The sequence below is a fragment of the Sturnus vulgaris genome, chromosome 1, assembly GCF_052056855.1.
Source record: "Sturnus vulgaris isolate bStuVul1 chromosome 1, bStuVul1.hap1, whole genome shotgun sequence".
Lineage (NCBI taxonomy): Eukaryota > Metazoa > Chordata > Aves > Passeriformes > Sturnidae > Sturnus > Sturnus vulgaris.
The window spans coordinates 93,166,665-93,187,277 of NC_142243.1; the positions used below are offsets into that span (position 1 = coordinate 93,166,665).

A 20,613-nucleotide genomic window follows, 5' to 3' on the forward strand; every position below is an offset into this window, starting at 1 on the left:
ATGGTTGAAGAGACTGGAAAAGCATGACTAAGGCAAAGAAAAAATATCTACCACAGTTCTGTATGCCAGTTTATGGGCTTTTTCCTGTGTGAAATTGCAACAGTAAGAGACTGAAGGGAGGTTAGGTTAAAGAACTCTGTGCTGCCGTATATCAGAGAAAGGCCGTTCACTTATAAAGCGAGTCCAAGACACAATCTTTGGTGAGGAGGCTGTTCCTTTGGCCTGTGCACTGTGACAAACTAGAGCAGTTTAAACACATCTCCTCATCTTCACTGAGAAAAACAAATCCTTGAAATCCACTTGCAAGGCTCACATCTCATACCTACGAGCAGGGCAGCCCACACACAAAGCAGATGTGTTTTACAATCAGTCATTTCCCTAGCAAAGCTCCTCAAGGTGTCAGGACTATCATCAGATAAGCGATGTTAGTAGGTCCTATGAGACTTACTATTGCAAAAAACATAAAACAGAGTCTGCTGTCCTCTCCCAGCAGTGTTTTTAAAATTTCTTATAAATAACCAAGTAGAAAGCAACAATAGTTGTTATAACTGGAGACAATCCTAGTCCATATGAACATGTGCTTCATGTGCTCCTCTCAGCTGCCTGACAGACTTCTACCTCATTAATTGCATATTAACCATGACTTCAGGAACAAAGTACAGTACACGGAAAGAAAACCTTTACCACTATGCAATTTATTGAGGAATTAAGCAGATGACACAAGCTTTTTCTCCCTTTTCCAGCTTAAGCAACAATTTATGAGCAACCACTGAATACATACTGGGCAACTTAATAAAAAGTGAAAACCTTTTCTACTGGAGTATACCATAAATTCCTGGGCTGCCTGATATGTAGCATGAGGCACATTCTTATGTTTTTTAAGTCAGGCCATACATATCTCGTGTTAAGCATCTAGGCAGCAAATCAAAGCTGGATCTAAAGCACCTTTACCCAAGAGGTTCAATATTAGTGAACCATAATTTCCAATGTTAACAGGTACTGAAGGCTGTCAGGCTCCCAAAACAACAGCTTTATAAACCTGAAGTATTACAGTGATGAAGTGGCAGAAATGGCCAGCCTCTCATTAGGTGAGCTTCTGACGGTATTTCTTCCTACAGCAAGTGACCCAGATCTTACCGAAAGCCTAAGACAAGGGCCATGCCCTCTGAATACCCAACCAGCTACTGCACGCTGTGCGAGGCGAGGCAGAGGCACGGAGAGGGGAAAAAAGCCCCTAGAACCAAACAATGAAATAAAAAGCCAGGCAACTGCAAATTTGCATTTTAATACTGCTTCCTGTAGTCTCACCGCTACCTGCACAAAACCTAAATTACGCCGCAGGGACTATTTACCCAGGGGCAAAACTTCGGCTGCACCGGGATGTCTCGGCCCAGGTTAATACCTACCTTGACTTGACGCTGAAAATGAGCGGCTCCGCAGGGCTGCGCCCCCGCCCCCGTTAAAAAAAAAAACAAAACAAACACACAACACAAAAACCCCCAGAATACCAGAAAAACGAAAAAAAAACCCTCCCAAACCTCAAAATGCCAACAAAACGCATAAAAGACCCCCAAACAAACAAGCAAAAAAAAAACCCCCAGAAACCACCAACAGCTTTTTTTCCTTTGGAGAAGGCATCGGACACAAGTTGAGGCGCACGCCCCGCACTACAGCATCACGGCCGCCCCCAGCCCCCCGGCCCCGGCCGCCGCCTCGCCTCGCACACGCCCAGCACCGCTGCCCGGCTCTGCCCGGCTCACAAAGCACCGGCGGCGCCGAGCCCCCGCCCGCCGCAGGACGCGGCCCGGCAGCCGGTGCGCCGCGGGGAACGCACGGAAGGAGGCGGCGGCGAGGGAGGGAGGGCGGCCCGGCGGCCGCACGCCCCTACCTTGGCTTTCTCCAGGGGGCTAAAGCGCAGCTGGTGCACGAAGGGGCTCCGCGGCGGCGGCCCGCGCTCCTGGCTGCCGCCCGCGCAGCATCCCCGGCCGCGGCTGCTCAACTTCATGGCGGGGCAGGACACCGAGCGGACGCGGAGCGGGGGGAGACGGCGCGGGCTGTGCGCGGCGGCCGCCGGTCCCGGGTAGCGGCGGCGCCGGGCGGGAGCGCGGAGTGCGGGCGGCACCGGCGGCCGGAGCGCTCCCCGCTGAACGCCGGCCCCCGCCCTCCCGGCCGCCCGCGCATGCGCCCTGCGCGCCGGCTACAGCGGCTCGGCTGCGCGCCGGTTTCCGCGTCGGGTGGGAATGGGAAGCGCCTGGGAATGGGAAGCGGCCGTGGGGTGGGCGCGCACCCTCCCTCCCTTCTTCCCTCCGCCCACCTACCCACCCTCGAAGCGTCCCCCTCGGGCATGCCGGGAGCGCGGCCCCGCCCGGCGGCATGAGGGGCGCCGCCCGCCCGCTCCCGGGGGCCGCGCCGGCGCCGCATCCCCCGCGGCAGGAGCGGGAATGTGGCGGGGGTGGCCGGGGAGGTCTGCAGGTGCTGGCACCTCGCTGGAACCCCCGAACGGGGGTTCCGCTGGGCGTACGGCGGCGGAGGGGGATTTAGAGAAAAAGGGGAGCGAGGAGGGCCAGGGGGGTCGCTCCGGGCTGGAGATGGGTCTGAGGCCGCAGCTGTCACGGAGCGCGCGGCGGTGCCCGGTGAGCATCGCCGCCGTACCTGCGACAAACCAGGTGTGGTGTTGGCATCACGTGGCGGGAATTGGTGAGGTCCGTGGGGAAAGCGCTGTTCCAAGCAAAGCTAGACAGTTTTTAATGAAGTCTGGCTAATTTGCGCCGTGGGATCTTGGCAGAGTTGTCTGAAGAAGTAGCTAAGTTTGGGGCTTAATAAATCTTTAAATGGAAAGTAAGAATTGAGAAGTAAAGAAAATCATTCGTGTTCTGTCCATTTTCAAATGACCAAGCTGGATGACCTGTACTGTTCTTGACTGTTTTGACATAAACCACAGACAAAACAGTAGGAAAAGATATGAAAATGGTTTGATAAAGAAATAAGTAAGATATCCTTAATGTCAATCACCGCGGCCTGTAAAACAATTCTAACAGCCTTATTCAGTAACACGGGTAAATTGATAAAAGTAATTGCAGAAACATCATGGATTCTGTTTTTAATCTAATAGGCTTAGAACTGCAAAATGGTTTCTGAGTCCTTTGGTTAATACCATATGTATTTCTAATGGCTAATGCTATTGAATAACCAACATGTTAAATAGAGAAATAGTTTTTGACTTCTGAAAGATAGAAGAGTTTTCAGAGGCTAGTCTTCATGGTTTTGGGGTGCAAGTTTCTGTAGGATCAGCATTTTCAAGATTTTTACCAGAGATCCAAAATAAACTCACTGTTAATAAAATCTATGTATGTGCTAAATGATAACTTAGTAAACTACTGTGAGAGCAACAGCAAAATCATCTGGATGGCTTAGTAAAATTAACACTTTCAAACAGCCAAATGTGCAGGCCAAATTTACTCCCAAATTTTCCAGGAATAGAAGTCATGCCTCTGGAATGAGAGCTTATGTGTTAGAAAAAGTTGTCTAAAAATCACATCAAGCAAACTGTTACAGATAAGTGCAATGTGTCCAGTCTGACTGTTGGATGTACTACCAGCATTACAGTGTGTATTAATGGGAACTGATCATAGAACAAGGCGTGTGCCTCTTGACATTAAAGATCAAGTGGTGCAGGAAAGAACTGCCAGAACATTGTAGTACTGGAGGAAGTCTCTTGTAATTATACGTTCTGAACACATTATCAATTTGTCAAAAAGATCTGCAAGATTTGCTATTCTAAAGCTTTTTAGAATGGTAGAAAAGTACATAAAAGAAGAATCAGTGGTCAGGAGCGAGATAATGTAATGCAAATGTAATGGTTTTAACAGCAAACAAGCTCCTTAGTTTAGTTCGGGACTGGTAGTTAAGACTTACTGGCCTCTGGTCAGAATATGTGATCCAATGATCCCTTTTAACCTTCAACTCTCTGAAGTATTTTAGCTGCATTCCAAACAATTTGGCTGCCTTCACCCTTTTTCCCCCTCCGGTGACTTCAAGCCAGTTGCTAGTTCAGCCATACGGGGCTGATTTCAGTAATGAATGACAGATTTTTTTGCAGAATGAAGGAGAGACTCTCTCTAACAGGGCCCACATGCCACGTAGCCAGGGAGGAATTCATTGCAGCTCCCCTCAGGGATCTTCCAGGCTCTTCAGCCAGTAAAAGCTGTCCTTCAGGTCAGCAAGGAGGAGGTGGTGGCCGCTGGCTGCCCAGCACTTGGCTCATCAGAGCGCTCCAGTGCACACCCTCCTTCCCCATCTGGTAGGTGTAGGACACAAGGTACAATAAGGGTGTTGGAATGGGTTCAGATGTGAGATGTAATCAGGCTTCTTTATTTCTGCTGGTTGTGTTTTATTTGTTTTCTAAAGCCAGCTTCCAAAAATTATTTATTATTATTTTTCTTATTCGCACCAGGGCTTTTGGTATTTGTAGTGTCTTCCTCAGTTATAAAACCTAACGAAGCATTAGGCACCTGCCTGGTCCTTTGGCTCTTAAACCTTTGCTGTTAGAGCCCTTGTTCTGTGTTAGTGAGTGAATGAGCAGTATTCTACATTTTTATTACTGCTTTCATGGGTTTAGTCAATTATTTTCTAATTAGCACATTAACACCTGACAGAGTTTCCAGGAGACTTTGTAGTTTTATAGAACTCATTTGTTCAGTAGGGATAACATTCCATGAATTGTAATTTGATAACCATCTCCTAGCTTGTTTTAGAGGCTGTATGTACATACATGAACTACTAGGATGTTAAGGGGTGCTTTCCTGGTTTCTGGTTCTCATTTGTTTTCTGCTGTGATCAGTGTAACTGAAGACAGGTAACTTAAAAAAAATGTGCAACCTAGCGGTCTTAAACTTGCAGGAATGTGTTTCCCTATCTCTGTAGTCCCTTTAATCTGAAACTGTAAAAAGATGAATGTAAGCCCTGTTTCTTGTGTAAGAAAATTTGCACAGTGAAGGAACTGATCATGAGCCCTGGAACAGGGGCAATCCCATGGCAGGACTTGAATGGGAAAGGCAGGCTAGGAATCTGAAAGCCAACCAAGTTTGGCACATGACAAAGAGAGGGGTGAAGGGACCAGCCTACATGGCAGGGCAGAATCAGCCACACACAACAGTACTGCTTACTTTGTACTGAACTGGAAAATTTATTTGCTTCCTTCCAGAGAAACACGATAAAAACCTTGCTCCTGAAATTTTATTATATGACCCTAGGAGGATGGAGTTAAGACTCTACAAGCATGCATAAAAAGGGGCAGTATTTTATAATACCTGGAACCATAGAATTAATTAAAAACCATGGATCATTTTAGTGAATTAATTTGGAGCTTGAATAAAGTATGTCTGTAGTATTGGGGTTCGATTGCTACTTTTTTGTGCAAATCACTAAAGAGGCATAACTGATGTTGCTTTCAAGACTGGCATGTGCTACATAACACAGCTAATATGGACTTATAAGGACATCGAAGAGGTGACAAATTTATTGCAGGATTTATGGAATCTATCTTGCATCACAAGAGGAGAAAAATGTGTGATACATTATTTTGGATGTAAGTGTATTGTAATACAATTGGAAAAGGAAATGTTGAAGCTGACTATCATAAGAATAAATTGCAGTAAGCTCTCAATCTCCTCAGGGAAACTGTGGAACCTGAAACCATTAAAACGAGACAGCACAACCATCTAAGAGCCATTCTACCCAGAAAAAGCTCTAATTGGTCCTTTCTGTCATTCATTTATATGATTTATAGGGAGCTGTATAAATAAGAGGACTCATGCATAAAAAGCATACAAATATTATGAAACCTGCTTCTGTGAGCCTTGAAGTAGGAAAAGTATTTGGTATTTAACAGCTAAATTGAAGTGGTTTTCTCAAAAGTAAATCAAATAAGTGTTCATAAAAAGCAAATATATTGACGGCAGCCCTGAACTTTATTTCAAAATTAAAAAAAAAAAATTCTTGCCTAGGAAAAGTCCTTGCTTTGATTTTTATGATGGTCCTTGACCTTGATGGCCATTTGGTAGTATCAGCTGATACCTATTCAAGCATGCTTCTGGTACACTTCCACCCTTAAAACAATTTTTCTACAGTTGATTTCACATGTTCTGTAGGGTTTTTTTAGTTTTCTTTCTTATTTTTTCCCTTATGGTTTTCATGTGTTTAAACTAGGAAAGGTTTTAAAAATGTTTTAACAAAAAATATTTTGTGATGGGAAAAGGCATAAAAGTACATGTTGAATTACTAGAAGTACTAGTAGCTAGAAAATATTTGCAATGAAAATGCACTACCATTTTTATTGTGATTTGTGAAGAAACAGAATCTATCTGACTTTCTTGAATCAGGAAAGAAATGCATGGAGTTAGTTGCAGGTCTCTATGGGAAGAAGAGCAGTTTCTTGCTTTGATAATTAAAAAAAAGAAAGAGGCCTCCCTCATTCAGAAATCATTAGGAAACATAGTATAACGTAATTCAGAATTTTCAAGAAATTATTGTTCTCTTAATACCTATGTTTCACCTCAGGATTCACAGTATTATAGTTCACACATGACCTTGGCTTCAGCAAGAAACTCTTCAGTTCCCCCCTGATGATGGATGGCCTCTCAGTAGTGGGGCAGGAGCAGGCTGATGTTTTAGGTGTCACAGACTCTGCCAGGTGCTGAGCTCTCCACCCTTGGTGCACAAACCCTGCTCCTGCACACTACTGGAAATACCCAGCCTTATGAGAGTGAGTGAATTTAAGGTGCAATGTATGCTGATTTCATCCTTATTGAGGAAAAGAAATTTTGGTCAGCAGGAGCCTTACTCACCTCATTCGAAGACTGATTTAAGACTGTGGAACAAATTGCTGTGCAATTTGAGATCTGCCTCGTACTTTATCAATGATCAATAGTATCCCAGTTTGTCCCATGTATTTTATTTCTCTCTTGTTTTTCTTAAACTGAAACACAGAAAAATGAATCCATACTAGATCTGGTAATGTCTTAGAGACATTTAAAAATATTTGGGTTTTAGGGACAGTTTAGATCTTGACTGAACTTCTCTCAGTTTTAACTTGGAAAACCACATCCTTGTAAATAGCTACACACAAGGTGTAGGAAGTTGAAAACAGAGCACAGATAGAGGGAACTAGGTGCAAAAAAAAGTAGCAAATATTTTCAGTGCTTCACTATGATTGTACCCCTCTATATATGTGTTCATTTCTTTCTCATGTTCAAATACCTTCTCCCTCTCTTCTGTCTGAATGTCTTGGCCAAAAATATTTTATATTTCTAGTTCTGTCAGGAAAGTATTCCCCTGACATAAGATAATCTTGGAAGGTAGGGAATTAAATCCTTGTCTTCTCTCTGCCTTCTCAGGTATACCTCTGGTTTGCAAGTAGATTATACATGCTCACCAAATTCTCCAGATGTACTTACGCTCAAAAGAAGGAGTATTTCTCTGCCCCCATGTAAATCCCATGCCCAGGTATATAGCAGCTAAAGCTCCATGACTGTCATGATAATTTCTCTAAGTTAGGACACTGAGTAAATACTTCCCGTCTTCCAGATCCCTTTATATGAGTAGATAAGAACATCTCAAGCTTTCTGGATACTCCACTTTGTGTCTTTGTGCAAATATTGCAATATCTTATGAAAATATCTTTTGAGTTCCAACACATTTGGACTGTAATTTGCACTTGTTCTCTTCCACCCACTTCCTATGATTTCTCATTTCTAAGTTATTGTACTTATTAACCTTACAGAGGTTTTGTATTAAGCAACCTTTATTTAAGGAGTGCTACATTAACATTATTTAGAAGAGGAGGAAAACGGTATCCAAAGATTTATTTTAGGAAGCTTTGTTCATTATTCACATAACAAATAGTCATAGAGATTGCTAATAAGATGAATCAAATTCATATAAATTGTATCACTAGAAGCAGCCTTCATGAAATTAATAGCACAATCCAATTGCATCTAATACTGTTTTCCAATCACATGAATTCTTAATTCAATTTTTCTGAAATAGTATGATACTTAATATGTTTTAAATATTTATTTACTATAAGCTAGTAACACTGGCTAAATATGCAAAGCATGGTATACAAACATTTTATGCTTTTGGAAGTGCAAATAGAATGAGCTGCCAAAAGATCCCTGGGCAAAAATGTCCAAATTCAATCTGTTGCCTTGGATTTTAGGGAGGCAAAATCACAGCCTGAAGCCAAAAGAAGCCCATATGGGAGTAAGAGTGGTGCCAGCAGCCTTATGCCCAGCTCAAGCCCCTGCCCCTGGCATCTCCCTGGCAGCTGCAGCTCTCAGATGGAACAGGGCAAGGCAGAAACAGGCATCCATATCTTTCATACCTGTATACTCCTCACACTCTGCTGGGAAAAGGAGTGTGTGTATGTGTGTGTGTGTGTATGGATGTTGCTGGGGAGTTCAGGGATACGCTAACTGCTCTCCAAATACCGATGGATACACAGATCTTCCATGGGGTCAGTAAAATCCAGGAATTGTGTGAAAATACAAAATAGGACTGTGCCACAGTGAGTGTTCTTGGCTTCCAGAAGTAAGAACCACAAAAGGGTTCACCTGTATGTCTGCAAGTCAGGATAGCCCAGAGGCAGGACAGGACACGGGGACAGCAGCTGGTATAGCCAGGAGAACCAAGTAAGATGATAAAGAACTGCCAAATACAGATACATTGCTTCAGGATGCGTCATGGACTGCGTCATCCAGTGGAATAACCTATCTAAATCTAAGCATATTAAGTTCTCCAGTGAGTTTATTAATGTGGGCTAGTACCATCTGTTTGTGGATGCAGGGCATTTTATCTCTCATTAACATGATACAGCAGTTAAATTTAGATAGGCTTTTCTATGAGCTCAGAATTACTTAGCTCTTCTTCATGCTATGAACAATTTCTTGGTGCTGGAGAATGGAGTGGTTAGTTAATATGACTGATTGTACCTAACTTTTCTACAGCTTTTCTTAAATTCAAGATCATCTTGTCCATAAAAAGACGATTCTTTGAATAGAACATTTTGTGTTTATAACATTTCAAAAGAAGTATTTTACAACGAGCTGTGATGACAAACAATAGGGTTAGCTATACAGAGTGCATTAAGTTGATGTGAAAGTTTAAAACCCTCTCAAGTAGTAATAGTCACTTGAAATGATTCAGTTGTAAATTGCACAGTCCTGTTCTAGGCTAATCTTGTATAGATTAGATTTTAAAACTTTTCATTGGCTTTTGCCAAAAGGTAATTGATTTTTTTTTATGTCTGTTGTGTAAAGTGGAAAAAGATGGCACTAAGTATCCAGTTTTCAGTTTGCAGGCACTCCCTGCTAGTGACTTTTGATTCATTCGTATGTAGTGTGCTATTGCTGGCTGGATCAGATAGTTTTCCCGGAATTTTGATAAAGATGGAGAGATCTTACAAAATCTACTCAGTGGCGGAGAAGAATAGTCATAGTGATGGTCCACAGAGCAGCCTCTGTTAAACAAAAAGCCTTACACGAGCTTCACGCAACTCCACCCACAACCATCAGTAATCACAGGTCAGCCGGCAGAGGATTTGCAAAGGGAGCAGGGGAGATTATTGCCCCTGTGCCTTGCTAACAACACAGAGCTGTCCCCAGGAGGCAGAGGTAGTTGCATTGCCTGCGTGGTGGCTGTACCCCTCAGCGGAGCTGTGTCCTGCGATTCATGGGCTGTAACTCTCTGGCTCACCTCACAGTGAGCCCAAGAGAAGGGAAACAGTATTCAGAGATGATTAATTTATTGAGAGAGCAAGAAGATCATCAGCCCAGAATCAACTGATCCTCCCTACGTTCAGGCTCCAACTCATGTCGCAAGCATGCATTAACATGGCTCTCCTGTTTGGATTGAGCATGGGACAGTCCTTTGCAGCTTGAGTGAGATTGTTACCAGAGGATCACAGCATCATAAATTACACTGGTGTTTAAGTGGTGTTTCAGCCAGAAAACAAAAGAATATTCCGTGATCTGGAAAAAAACCCCTGACTGGTGAGAAAATTAGAGTCTGATGTATCTCGTAGGATTCATAATTACAGGCACTTAAGGAGATTGCCAATGGTAGATGACTCTAACCCTGCAGAAAACAATATCATAACAAGATCCAGTGGCTGGAAGAGAAGCTAAAAGCATCCAGGTTCACATTAATTTGGAGAAGAGCAGATTTAGAAAAATGCTAGTGAAAAAAATAATTAAACATTCAAAGGTTTCCTTTAAGATGCTTACATTTCTCTCATGAGCTGTTGTAGTAAGTATTTTCAGTCTTTCATAATGGAATTAGAAATTCATGCAAAAGTTGCTCTTTGGGATTTAGGGACAGGAGTTACAGAGATCAGTTTAGGTGGTCATCTGGTGTTCTGCTTGAATGGCCATTGCTCCAGAAGAGGTGGACTTTACCTCTTTGACTAGTGAGTTAAACTAATGAACTGCACAGAAAATCTACCAGCAACCAGGGACTTGGGCAATGGTTGCAGTCAGCATCAGAGACAAAAAGCAAAGTGTGACAGCCAAGCTGAAATATATTTCAAGTCTCATCTGCCCTAAAAATCTCAAGTTCACTGTCTGTAGCATGGGTGAGATTTTTTTTGTCACATTAACTGTGAAACTCAGAGTGGCAACGACTTAAAAGAAGGTTTCTCAGAAAACATCCTTTCTTCAGATACACTTCTGCTATAGTGTAAACATTTTTTTCTCCTCCTTTTTAATTACTCTTTGGGATTTTTCAGAAAACTTGAGAGAAGTTTATGCCCCTACTTGTGTCTTTTCTGAACCATTAACTACTGCCTTCTGATGTCTGACGTGATGAAGAGAATCTTTTATACTGCTTTTCAAAACTGCACCATGCCAGAGTCTACAGTCCATGAGCACCCTCTTAGCTTAGCTCTCTCCCTTGTAGTGAATGTCAAATTTTTAGTTACTGGCTTATTCTATGATTGCAAGAAATATAGCTCAGTATCCTCCTGCTCAGTTCAGCAGAATCTTGAAGCTTTGCAGCTGCATCATATTTATAAAAATGTACTAAATAGTAGTAGTAGTCGTAATAATAATAATTTATATATATTCATGCACACAGTTGCATACACCATACTTTCAGTTCTTGGTCTCACATCATTTACCATATAGGAACTGGTTGCATACAGGTAATTTGTTGCCACACACCATAGTTTCATATAGTTTCATATCTCCTTTCAAAAGTTACAATTAACCCACAATGTCTTCTGCTCTTCTGTGAAATCTCCAAACCTCTACTGCACTGGCATGTTACTCTCCACTCAAGACTGCTGCTTAAGGCTCTTTCCTCATAGAAAAGAACCTAAAGAGGGTCAACTTCACTGTATTTTGCAGTAAAGATGCATTGACAAATTGTGCCGTAGGCATTTATTTTCTTGGTAAATATTTTTAGTCAGTCTTTATATTCTGCCACGTTTAATCTTAAATCATGGAGTGTGCAGCTTCTGATAACTAAATCAAAACTGATTTTCATCCATTACCATTTAAGTTGGGGCAGCGTTATTCTGTAGCAATGAATGAAGTAGCTGAATTCTACATCTGCATGTGGAAACTCATGAAAGGAGGAGATTCCAGAAAGGGTAGCACAGTGCATATCTGTCCTTCTTTGATGGGTTTCAAGTAACTGCCAATTCCAGTTAGCTGGCAGCAGTCATCAAAGAGGCTGAAAACACATCTGCATTGACCTGGTAGTCATGGGAGGAGGCTGCCAGGCTCTTGAGAGCTCTTTCAACTTCAGGGAAGTGTAGTAGCCTGCGTCATATTCTCATCACAGGCTCTTCAAACACGGGTGAATCAATCCAACAAGTGTATGCCTGGTGGAAAAGGATACATCAGAGAGCCGGACGGGTTTTGTAAGTAATGGAATGAGTCCAAGAACTTCTGCTCTGGAATAGAGACCAATGTTGCCTCAAAACCCCTTTGAAAGAGATGAACATAAAACACCCCTGCTTGCCACAATGAAAGGTGTTTTATTGCCATCTCTGCAACCAGAAACACACCATCGTAACAGTGGTTTCAGTACCTTTTCTGTTCCTTTGTACAGGAGGTTGCAGCCTAACTGTTTCTGTGAGGGATATATGCTGGAAAGGACAGCAGGAACACTCTGACTACTGCTTTCACTTCTCCTTCCTCTACCAGGTGCTCTACAAGGCAACACTGGGTCATGGGGCAGATGAAAAGACAGGCAAAGGAGGAGATACTCAGTAGTGAGGGCGATAAATCTGGGAGAGGACATGTAGCTATTTTTATTTTGGATAATGTTCTGAGCACTCCATGTCCATGATAATTCCCTTGAAGGAACTAAGTGCAGTCTGTAACATGGAGTCAAGGCTCAACATGGTAAGGCAAAGTGGCTTCTCCCATCAGTCACAGAGTTTCATAGAAGGGACATCTGCAGTTCAAACTTTTAGCAGCTCTGTCTCTCTTTCTTCTCTGTTTCTTACTCAGTCAAGATAGGTTAAATGGATCTGTCAGACTCAGCCTCATATTTCTCATTTGCCTGTCAGTATAGATTTTACTGTTGGTCAGCCTAGGGCCATGGTCAGCCATTCCTCTGTTCTAACAAAGTAATTTTTAAAGGGGTTTGAAGCCTAGAGAGGAAAATAAACTGTCTTTCTCTATTAAGAGTGATAAACCAGTCTTACTGTAACTAGACTTTTCTGTAACTCTGTCAAACAAAAGAGAAGTATTCTTTCCACGAGGAAACTCAGTGTATTGGATAAATGAATCTCACCAGCAGCCCACATAACTATGTGGTCTTTCCAAATGCATTGCAGTGCTGTGGGCTGCTCCTTCATGATGGCAGTGTAGACTACTGTCACAACAACTGGTTTATCAGCAGTGTTCCAGTGACAGCAATTGTAAATGGTGATCTTCCAGATGTCACAGGAAAATCTTACATCCTGAACAGAAATCTCACTTTAGTGGACTGTGGCAGTACACTTCTGACATTCTGACACTAAAATTGTGATGGTGCTGCCAGCTGCTGGGCTGTTCCATCCACCAGAGGAAGCTATTTTGAGCCAAAGACAGGCAGTTCTTGCAAAAAAAAAAAAAAAAAAAAAAAATAATAATAATAATAAAAAAATCTCTTTGGGAAGACTGCATAGTCTGCTCAGTTTTAGCTTCTTCCATCTTATAATGCACATGAGCCCAACTCTGCTGCACACCAGTGCTATCTTGGACTGAACCATGTCTGTATTTTTGATTCTGTACTAATTCTTAACTTTCTTTTCCTATCTTGGGAAGCGATGGTACTTAAACACTTTTAAAGTGGACAGGTTTGAACTTTTTGGGTCTCTCACTGGGAGATACTTTTTCCTATCTTTGACCATTTCTGCAACTCATCTCTGAAATGTCTCCAGTATTTCAACATCCTGCTACGTATTTTGCTGTTCTGAGGGGGCTGATGAAAAGCTGCTCTGCCACCAGATGGAAGAGTGTATAGGAGAATGTATCAATGTTACCCAAGTGAAAAGAATTAATGCCTCTTGGTGGGCAAGGAGAGGTGATGTGGATCTATACTACGATATCTGCCAATGGAATAGCAAAAGTAAGTGTCGCTGAAGAGCATTCTTTTGGATTTTATTTTCTTCCTTTTTACCTGTCAAAAATTAAGAAGATTGTAACGCTTATGGAGATAGTGGAGGAGATAAAAAGAATAGCAGCAAAAATGAAGATGATCAGACAAAGAACTTTCATAATATATGCATATAGATATTTTTTCCTAAGGCAGCTTTCTGAGAGATGGGGCTTCTGCACGAACCTGCTTTGCAGAAAATGTTTTAGAGGCATCTTTACAGGCTTTGTGAAATTTTGTGGCTGAAGACTGGGGCAGTCTCTGTGATGAGAAGGCTGGAAGATGAGAATGAAATAGAAAATATGTTTGTGAGTGCTTAGCAGGTGAGAGGAAAGAGCAAAATTACTGCAGCCTAGGGATCTAGCAATGTGGATTGAAAGCCACAAGATGCCACTTCGTGTTTGTTGGTTCACCGGCTCATGAAACGCCTTGTTCCTCGCCTCGAAATGCAGCAGGTTAATCTGATTATGGCTTTCTCAAGGCTAGGAGCACCATCTAGTGGAAACCTTTGCTGGTCCAGCAAATAAACCTGTTCTTACAGGACAACAGATTTTGTCTTTATGTTGAAGTATGTATACTTGCTTTTGTCTCTATCTAAAAGCACAGGAGAGAAATTTAAGTCTAGCATCACAAATCAAATGAATTACAAAAGTGTTTTTATTCTATCCTCATTCCTGTTGAGCCACTGATACTATCAATTTTCGTGGCCATCATAAAAATATAGTATCACTTTAGAGAGTCCTTTCTTTCTAAGTGCTGTAAATATTGCTTTACTTAGTATTTGATGTTTTCACGTTCATATTACAGTACTCAGTGTCCTCACCAGTTCTCTTTGAGTCAGTTTATGTGCCTGTAAATATCTGAACTATGGCAGGAGTGCAGAAGAGCCTGGTACAAGGGTAGAGTCTGTATTCCATGAAAAATCAGCACAACAGAAGACCAAAATAGGAATTGCAAACTATCTATAGAAATAAACAGTTATCCTTTAAATTCCTATGCTTTTTCTGTAGTAAATTTTGACATTAAACTCTCAAAGTTACCTCCTAAACTATGTCCTTTCTAACATTTTATGAGAATAATTTTGCACTGAGGGATATAATATAAATAAGTAGATTAACTGCTTCAGGCAAGAAAAGAGCTGTATGAATGTATGGAAAAGAATATTATAAATATCCCCTGATTTTTTTCTCTTTTCTCAAACTTGGTGAGTAGAGCACTTTCAATGAAGGTGCCAAGTGACCTTTTAAAAGTAACAAAGATGAAGTGCCTTTATGCACAGTTTCTAAACAGAGTTCAGAATTATTGTTGCAAGATAATATGCAGACCAGAAACCGGTTAAAAAAATTGGATTAAGCATACTTTTGGAGGATAAGCCTGATGTGGCTGTCAAACTCAGTAGTTTAGCTGCAGCCCTGGAAGTCTCCCAGCTGCTGCTAACTGGAAGCTGGTAGGAAGTATCAATCTTAAGAGCAGACGAGTGGCTGGACTGGTACAGATCATAGGCTAACTAATCCATTATCCTGACTCCAACAGTGTCCAAAAGCCTGTGACTTAGGAACAATAAAAGCAAATCAATAAAATACTTCCCTTTTAAAACTTCCCCATCTGAGAGTATTTCTTGAATCTGCTGTGGTCTCTTTTGCAACACTTAGGATCTTTTGAGTGCTCCTGCAGACTCTGTCCCATAACACTTCTTGAAGCTGCAGCCTCTTAGTCAAGGAGTTTCTCATCTCTCTGTCTGCTGTGTGGTCACAGCCAATTCCTTTTGTTTGTTTTGACCGTGGCTGCTACTAAATTAATTTTATGGCTTTTGCTTCTCTACTGGACGAGACAGGGAACAATCAGTCTCTTTTCTATTCAGGATATTGCAAAACCATTCACTGTGAGCCCTTGCTGTCCCCATATGTTAGTGGAGAGCTGCTCCCAAGCTCTAACTCTCCTTGGTCCACAAGGGCATGGTTAAATTCCAGCTGACTCGGAGGGTGTTTTCTTACCTGCAACAAAAGGCAGACTGCTTGGGGCTACTGTGGTCCTTTTCTCTCCTCTTCTTCCCTGATCCTGCTCCTGGCTGCCGGTTCCTGCCTCCTTATATCAATATCAATGCAATTCAAGAGCTATGCCTGTGATAGTATTGGGATGCTTTGAGTTGCATGACTTGCATTTTCAGCTTTGGAAGTGTGGTGCAGGGATCCCTGGGCTGGATTTTCTCAGAATGGGCTGAGACGAAACCAAATGGGCTTTGAACAAAAAAAGCACAGGTTGCCCAGGGCCGTGTCACAGGTCAGAAACTCTTTAAGACCTGAGAGAACTCTGCAGGTGCTTTGCCTTCTACCACAGAGCCTGCTGAGTGTGGGGTCCTAGGGAGAGGGCGGGGGGTGCACAGGCTGCCAGAAAGACAGTGTGTCCCAATGGCTCAGAGCGTGTTCCTGTGGCCAAGTAAAACAAATCTGCCTTTGCAGCGGACTCAGACATCCCACACTTAAACAAGCAGGATGATACAACATTTCTCTATTTTGCCATCTCTTTATAAATTGGGTAACTGCTACTATCAAATAAATTAGGTTTTCACTGACCAAGAAAAGCTTCTAGACCTAGAAGTTTTCTTGAGGCAGGCTGGAAACCACATTACCAATATTTGTATAATCCTTTTCTTAATTTTTTTTCTTTTGCTTTGCTTCTCTGTTGCTCTTCCAGACTCCTTCTTTCCATAAACTTGCCTTATCTGCAATTTGTTTCCTTCCAGCCTTATGGGTTTGCTTTGCTGTTATGTATGCAGCATAAAAGAGTGTGTTAAGGATGGGAAAGTCTATCTTTTGGTGAATTTGGTGTATCCACATCATAGATGTTGTCGCAGCTGAGTTGGCTGTCTTGGGAATGGAGTAGCGCTATTTGAAACAGCAGCTGCTTTTGTCTGAGCCTCCAACCTTGTAAGTATGAATTGTGCCTGTGGCAGCAACATTAATGGCTAACATAAAAGGAGAAATAGAAAGCAGGTGGCCTCTTGAAAAAACAGCCAGAGCTGCAGGACCACATTTGTACTACAGAGCACATCATCAGCCATGCATTTTCTTTAAGCAAAGTATTTTTGTAGCCCTTTTCTGTAACCTTACTCCCTACCTGACCTACAGTCCTCCCAGAGGCCCATCCATCAGCCTGGGGAACTTGATATTAAAATAGAATTAAGATTAATGCATTCAGACCCCAGTAAAAAGACCTCGAAACCCTGTAATGTTGCACTTGTCTATTAATTTATATTTACTGTTCAGATGCTTCTATTTGTAAAAGCAATTGAGTCATAAACCCCCCTATTCTTGAAAGAATGTGGTGCCATCATGCAAGGCAACATACAGTTGAAGTGTGCATCTTCCTTTCTAATTACAGTGCATGATGTCTCTGTTGATTCATCTCTATGTTTCACTAAACTTGATCAAATACACTAAAAATCCCCTTTTCATAGAGGAATTGGAGGCACAAAGATGAGGGGGAGCTATGAATCTGCTTCCTAATATCTCCATTTTTTTAAACAGATCTGCAGTCTGATCCACTGCACCAGAGGATCATTCCCTAACCGTGGCACAAAATATGAACCTTATATTTTAAAGAACTTTTTAAAAATCCTGCCTTTTAAGATAGGCAAAGGGAGCTACCTAGGGGTTCTTATGTGAGTAAAAGCTGATAGACTGGGCAATCCATCTGAATGGGTGATTAATTCACCTAAGTCTACATTTTGTGATACACACTAATACTACAGAAGGAATTATTTGTAACATTTTGTAAGTGCTAAAATTAATGTTGTATGAATTTGTCATTTCAACAGAAAAGTTATAGATTTTGTGTATTATAATTTCATCTAGTTAATGTAAAATAAGGAATTTCGCTTTCACTGGCCTCTTGGGAAGCAAAAAAATAGTGTATCTAATTATCTGAACACTCAGGAACATAAAAGAATAGCAAGTGGTGAAATTACAAATCTGTTGGAGCAACTCCATGTTTTCTGATTAAACTCTATTTCTGGTGGCTCTCAGCAATCATGTTCCTCCTATGTTCATAGTAATTGCATGTGTCAAAGCTGAGGCCTTGTGTAAACTGTACCAAATGAGTTACAATTTTAATTTAGAAGGAGATAACTGTATTTGCCCCTGCAGGCAGATTGCATCGGGTCAGAAGTTTAAAAACGAATAAGAAAGAGAGTAGGGAGGAGGCTGGAGGGTCTCCAGGTTAATAATAAGTAGAAAAATCTAATAAGGCTTTCATTACAACAGTAGATTTTTAGGGGAGGGAAGGGAAGAAAAAATGCAATTTGCAAACATGAAACCAAACTCTGTTACTCGCATGTTATCCATGTGTATGAGCGCACATTTCTAACTGCGTGTGGGTATGTTTGGCATGGTTAAGAACTATTTCTGTATTTTATAGGTAAAGGCTACCGTGCACTTTACCTCTATACTAAACTGATGAAAAAAATTAAAAAAAGAGTTTTCAAAAACTTGAAAGCTCTCAATACCATAAAACCAATTATAAAAAATTAATATTTTTACTATTTAAAAATATCCTTTCAATCTCTATAATCTTTCTTGCATTTCTCTCTTGCATTATCTTTCAGATTGCTTTTGGCCTCAGAAATACAACAGATAGTTTTTTTAACGCTATGTTCCATTTTTAAAAGGTTAGTGTCCTTGTGAAAAACAAAATATTTTTTTCAATCTAAAATCTTTTTTTTTTAATTTTGAATTTTAATCAAGGCTATTAGTATGGCTATGAAGCTACGCTAATACTGTGTATATTTGAAAGCAATCACTTTAGCAATTATTAGATACTGTTAATAATTTTGCATAGTACTGAGATATGAAGGTTGTTTTTGCCTAACATTCTGTATGGAAGACCAGGCAGACCCAAAAGTTGTTTGAAAAGAATGAGGTCTTACTACTGCTTATAATTAAGATTTAATTTAATTTGTCTACTGCCTTACAAAACTTTCCCTTTAAGGATCCTGCTTCAAGCTGAATCTGTGTTTGTTCATGTTTGATTTTCACCTGAAATAGTCCGGTCACTTCCAAGAGTGATATTACAAGAAGAAGCCTGTTTTGTACCTGTTAACATTTTCTTTATAATTACTTCATTAAGAAGCTGTACTTCCTTTGTGATTCAGTGCAGGATAGAATTGTAGAAGGGTTTGGATTAGAAGGGACCTTAAAGGTCATTCAGTTCCAACCTCCCTGCCATGGGCAGGGACTCCTTCCACTATAACAGATTGCTCAAAGATCCATCCAGACTGATTCTGAACATTTCCAGGGATGGAGCATCCACAGCTTCCCTGGGCAACCTGTGCCAGTGACTCACCACCCTCAGACTAAAGAATTTTTTCCTAATATCTAATCTTTAACCTTTCAGTTTAAAGCCATTTCTTCTTGTTCTGTCAGTTCTTGCCCTTGTAAAAAGCCCATCTCCAGCTTTCTTGCAGGCCACCTTTAGGTACTGAAAGCTTTTTTAAGGTCTCCCCAAAGCCTTCCCTGCTCCAGGCTGAATAGCCCCAACTCTCAGCCTGACTTCATAACAGTGGTTTTCCAGCCCTCTGGTCATCTTCATTACTCTCCTTTGGACTCACTCCAATAGGTCATGTCTTTGCTCTGCTAAGGACCCCAGAGCTGGACTTCAGATGGGATCTCAGGAAAGTTGAATAGGGGGGAAAATCATCTCTCTTTACCTGCTGGCCTACTTTTGATGCAGCCCAAAATATGGTTAATTTGAAGACCATGAGAGGTGGATAATCAGCTACTTCCTCTATTACCATTTTTCAGAGGTAAACTACCCTTCCCTTTAAAATATTCTGCCTGTTTAATAATAGGGATGACAAGTTTTAGCTTTCAACCTTGTTGTTTGTGCACTTTACACTGCTGGTTTCAAAAGCTTCTTAATACTTGTATTAGTATTTTTCCCTCATAGAGATCATTATACTGTGTAATTGCCTCTCAAGTCTTCTGTTTGATATGTTAAAGTGATTGAGGTATTAAAGTTGTTCTCTCTCTATTCTTAGAGGCATTTTTTGCAGTTCGTGAATATTTTTTGAACCTTTGAAGCATCTGCACATGCCCTACAAATGACAATACAATACTTTCACTACATTTCTTTGTTTAGAAGAAAATGTGGTCTTTATGATTCTTTACTATCATCTCTGAACTATTTTTCTGGTCTATTTTTGTGGGTTTATTTGGTTTTTCTCCCCCCCCCCCCCCCCCCCATTCTATTAACTTATATTAATTCTTCATTTCTTTGTTAGGGTAACCCAAATCATCTTCTGCATGTAGGGACACAGTGCATAAGAAGCAGAATCTGCAAGGAATACAGGACCCAGTAATATCATTCTTCTCTCAACAAATGAACTTCATGCTTCTTCTTTTTTGGATAAGGCTGGGAACTCGAGGGGATTGCACACAGTTACTAGGACATTTCCTTTTTCTAAAAAAAGCAGTTCTCCATTATAGTGAGGTCGGGTCTTTCATGTGCTGAATGTGAAACGTCAAAAACATGTTGGATCAGTAAGCCAAAATGCTAAAAAAAGTTGCAGAAACTAGTATATATAATTTGGATTATAGTCTTCATTAGAGTTTTCTATGGCTTGTATATATCAGCCATGATTACAAACTTGAAAAAGCCTATAGAAAATGGATAACTGAGCACATCTCCCATCAGCGTATTTGCATAAATATATCATGACATATTTATTTATCATATCTATTTATTTTTTGGTTTTGTGTGTCACTTTTGAGCAGGATGGCCTAACAATCCATCAAGAATACTAAAGTCTATAACTTAATAGTTTGAAATTGATTGTGGTACTGATTTAATATTTGAAGAAGGAGGATAAGACAGTAAACAATGTGGGCAGACTTCAGCTCATTTTCAGAGAGAAGCTTTAATGTAGTTTTGTGCCAAAATGAGCCACAGATGTAAATGTGCTCATGCATT

General features: G+C 41.1%; 1 protein-coding gene across 1 annotated transcript in view; it reads right to left on the minus strand.

The window, feature by feature from the left end:
* Positions 1 to 2,005, minus strand: part of LPCAT1 (lysophosphatidylcholine acyltransferase 1) — a 66,597-nt gene extending 64,592 nt beyond the window's left edge. The window contains exon 1 of the mRNA XM_014880507.2: positions 1,889 to 2,005. Within this exon, the coding sequence (XP_014735993.2) occupies positions 1,889 to 2,005 (117 nt within the window). The remainder of the gene's footprint in view (positions 1 to 1,888) is intronic.
* Positions 2,006 to 20,613: the final 18,608 nt, after the last annotated feature.